Source organism: Tachysurus vachellii, chromosome 11, assembly GCF_030014155.1.
Source record: "Tachysurus vachellii isolate PV-2020 chromosome 11, HZAU_Pvac_v1, whole genome shotgun sequence".
NCBI classification, from domain to species: domain Eukaryota; kingdom Metazoa; phylum Chordata; class Actinopteri; order Siluriformes; family Bagridae; genus Tachysurus; species Tachysurus vachellii.
In genome coordinates this window covers 2,318,110-2,322,500 of record NC_083470.1, presented here as the reverse complement: position 1 = coordinate 2,322,500, position 4,391 = coordinate 2,318,110, and the positions used below count along the sequence as shown (strand labels likewise).

The 4,391-nt window shown below is 43.3% G+C and overlaps 1 protein-coding gene across 1 annotated transcript; it reads left to right on the top strand.

Moving 5' to 3' along the window:
- The first annotated feature begins 1,196 nt into the window (after nt 1-1,196).
- fam78bb (family with sequence similarity 78 member Bb) lies at nt 1,197-4,183 on the top strand. The gene is made up of 2 exons (XM_060881794.1): nt 1,197-1,591; nt 3,603-4,183. The coding sequence occupies exons 1-2, from the start codon at nt 1,329-1,331 to the stop codon at nt 4,123-4,125; spliced, it is 786 nt and encodes a 261-aa protein (XP_060737777.1). The 5' UTR covers nt 1,197-1,328; the 3' UTR covers nt 4,126-4,183.
- Nucleotides 4,184-4,391: the final 208 nt, after the last annotated feature.

Here is a 4,391-nt window from a genome sequence, read left to right as displayed (position 1 = left end):
TATTATTTTCTTAGAAATATAGAAGTGAAATATTACGATTCAAACACCTTGAGATTTGAACTCTAACTCGTTTTACACAGCTGATGATGGATTTCCGGCAATCTGGAGGACGTCACTCATATCAAGCTGCAATCTGCCTGCAGCCTACAGGATGAGAACACACACACACACGCACGCGCGCGCGCGCGCACGCACGCACGCACACACACACACACACACACACACACACACACCCGTTCTCCTCCTCCTCCTCCTCCTCCTCCACCCCGCGCATTCAGCACCACGGAGAACCGAACAGCGCACGAGTACCGGCGGATACGGAAATAAGGAGAAATCCGAGGAATCACGCGCTATTCTAGACCTCTCTAGACCCATTTCCCCAGCATGCAAGGCGTTTATGATGCTCGTCAGCTCTATGTAGGTACATGATGATGTTATGATGATGATGATGGTGATAACGGACGCTTTATGTTTTCACGCCCCAATCCACAGTGCAGCCGTATCGTAACACGGGGCTCGGAAGCGTCACCGTGAATCTGCTGCGGTCTTCTGCTTCACTGCCATCAGAAGGAAGATGAAATCGGCTGCGACTGCAGGTTTTAAGCCCAAAAACGTCAAAGCAGCGCCGTGTGCCGCGGTGTCCGGTTAGTGACATGAAAACGCGGACTAGAAAGAAGGAAGAGGGCTGAAAATACAAGAGGGACACGTTTCCTATGGACCAGAAGAAAATATACAGAATCAGAGATCGGTGATGTGAACTGGCAGCTTTAATTAAATTAAAATAAACAAATGAATGTGAAAATCTATTAAATCTTTATCTGGACAAAAACGATTTGAATCATTTCCTATATTTACCTACAAAATAAAAGAGAAACTATTTCTCGCTCGTCTTGGATTATTAGCATTTACTTAAAAACCAAAAATAAAGATTTATAATTACTCAGATTTACAAAAAAAAAAAAAAATCCAGCAGCGTGGCACCAAATTTCAAGAAATGAAGACCAGGAAGAACCAGGAGGTTGTGGAGATGTTCGACAGGCACTGCTATTAAACACACAGTGATCATCTGTGGAGATTGTTCGGCAATTTTTGCAGGTTTCCACCCAACTGAGCTTGTATGTAAGTGTGAAGTTGAGGAGTTGAGTTCTACGAGAGGTTGGCTTGCTCTGAGGAAATGTATCGTAACGAACCGGTCTTCTACAACCTACTGTTGTGATTATCTTTCACTGTGAACGTTGGGAGAAACCCAGTGTCTGTGATCGTTCCAACTGTAACTTACCCACACTGATGCGAATTCTTTGGTTGAGCTCAAAGCGCGCCTCTCTACCATGGGCTGCGTCCAGAGCTTCAGCTGCAAGTCGCGGGTCAAGCGCGAAAACATCACCGTGTGCGATATGTCAGCCACCATTGACCAGTGCCCCACGGTGATCGAGGAGAACTCGCCTATAGTCCTGCGCTACAGGACACCGTACTTCAAAGCTTTTGCCCTAGTGGTCATGCCGCCCATCCCTCGCCACGAGACCTGGGTGATTGGATGGATCCAGGCTTGCACTCAGATGGAATTCTACAACACTTACGGAGACACTGGCATGTAAGTTTAGGAGTGTAAACATGTGATGTTGCTATCTTGAGACTAACCAAAGCAGCCCAAAAAATGTCAAAAAATATAAACAACCATCGTGACCGAATTGCAACTAATGCTTAATCATTATTGATTATTTATGGTTAGAAATAACGCTCCATATATTCAACACTATACGAACTATATATGTTTCTCTGCCTGATCAAGAAACACTTTTTATTTGGTGATTGTTGCAGCCAAAAAATTTAGTTTGCTACTCGATCTGGTAAATCAGAAGCATCAGTGAAGGCTCATATGTAATGACTGTCTATGAGCTCATTCATTCCACACAATGAATGAAAGTGAAAACCTGCGTCGTTGTGAATAGTTTGTTTCATTTAGCGTTTTTTTTTTTGTTGCCCAACATGATAATGACTGTTTTTTAGTTGCTATAACATAAGTGATAACAGGAACTAACCCTCTAAAAACAGGAAATAACTCCCTCTAAATCCCTCTAAAAACATTACATGCGTTAAATGCACCTATAAATAGATAACAATAATAATCCATTTCATTAATAATGGATAATAATGGATAATTATTGGCAATTTGCTGCGGTACAAGAGAAATAAAAGCCTTCGGGTTGCCCTGATATTGAAAAATACTCAATTTCATGATCTGACTAGCTTTAGTAGCTGTTTGCTATTAAACAAGTGAGCTAGCCTGACATTAAGGGTTAGTGATTAACATGTTTTAGCTAAAGACAAGGAGTTAGCAAGCGAGTTAACAGGACCGTCTAAAGCTTAGCAGCAGCTTTTTCATCCGGAGACCCGAATCAGTTTTCTCACTGCATCTGCATAAATAAATAACAAGAATGACGTAGCTACTTCGCTCGCACATGGTGAAACTGGTCAGTCAGAGAGAAACAGAAACACAGAACAGAACCCGAGGTAGAGAAATCTTCTCACACCCTCCTACACCCCTGACTGTCTGACTGATGGGGTTCCTCCACGCAGGGTCTGTTCATGTGGAGGTGTCTGTGTCGGGGACGTGTGTGTTTCTGCCTGGAGGTGTGTGTGTGTGTTTGTGTTTGTGGGACTGAAGTCTTGTGGAGGTTCTGTGTGTGACAGATGGAGCAGATTTGATGACGAGATGCCAGAACTTTGCGCCAAGTGACACTTCCTGCTTAAAAAACGTGCTCTGATACTGAATCTTTTTGCATACACACACACACACACACACACACACACACACACACGCGCACGCACGCATGCACACACGCACACAGCTGGCCTATGATATCACATACACTCATTACTAATTACTACACTGTTATGAATTACTTATGGGGGCTACACATCTGTGACTGCTTTTAATCTGTTTGCTACATCGCTAGCATCGCTAACATCACTAGCATTGCTAACATCGCTAACCTGCTGTCATATAAACATTTTGACCAGAAGTTTTCAGAAGATAACTCTTTGCTCTTGTAATGTTGCATGTTTAGCACTTTGTATTGAATAGTTTGTATTTATTATGTGTTATTATTAATTATTACTGCCAATCAGGCTAGCTAAATCTAGCTATTAGCTATATAGAAATAGCTATATCAGCTATGTTAGCTAGCTTTTTGGCAGTAATAATAAATAATAACACACTATTTATGTTTAGCTAACATGCTCCAGAATAAGCTGCATGTTCTTATGCTAGCTCTCTTGTTTAATAATAAGCAAAAGCTAACTGCAGTTAGCCAACAGTTCCTCGAACCTTGCAATGAATTTTTGTAAAAAAAAAAATCTATTTTGAAGAAGTTTTAGATTTCTAGCTAGCTAATGTTTAGCTACTCAGGTTACCCTCAGTGGAATGTTGGATAGCTATCTAGAATTTTGTGTTTCCACACCATCCCAAAATTAAAGTGGTAGCTTAGCGGTTAGCCTTCTATGCTCAAATGGGATTTGGGGTGAAATAGAATAGCTATCAAATAATAAAGTAAATAAAACACATATTTCCAATTTTACCTTTTACCTCTGCTTCCATTTAGGTCGAGCTGGGAGCTCCCGGAGCTGAGGGACGGCATGGTGAGCGCGATCAGCGACTCGGACGGTGTGAGCTACCCTTGGTACGGCAACACTACCGAGACGGTAACCATCTCAGGCCCGACATCCAAACCTTCACGCCTCATCGTCAGCATGAATGACAACTTCTACCCAAGTGTGACGTGGGCGGTGCCCGTGAGCGAGAACAACACGCCAATGCTCACGCACATCACTCGTGACCAGAGCTTCACCACGTGGCTGGTGGCGCTCAACGTCGGCACATGCGAGAAGATCCTGCTGCAAACCATCAAATGGAGAATGAAAGTGGACATCACCATTGATCCCACAATGCCTCTGGGCTCCAGGGCCAGACTGGTTGGGCCTCTTCACCAGGACCAGCCCAAAATCCTCACCCAAATGGAACCCATTCCCCACAATGCCATGGGCAAACCCAATGCTAATGATGCCCAGGTGCTCATGTGGCGGCCCAGAAGGGGAACGCCGTTGGTTGTGATCCCCTCGAAGTAGCTGGTTCGGGAAAAAGTAAGTGTGGATACAGGATAGTCCTTTCCACTGGGTTGCTTTTTGACTCGACAATTCTCCGGAAATATACCAAGAGCAGGACAAGCGGAAAATGACAGATCAGTTCTGTTGGTGATGTACCGAGTGCCCCAGCTCGATTTGAAAGGCCTTGTTCATACTAATATGGATCCATTTGAAAAGTTATTTCTGTTGCTGTTTTTGATGTTTTCCATCCTTCCATTATCGCATTTGAATGTTAATATTGTGATATT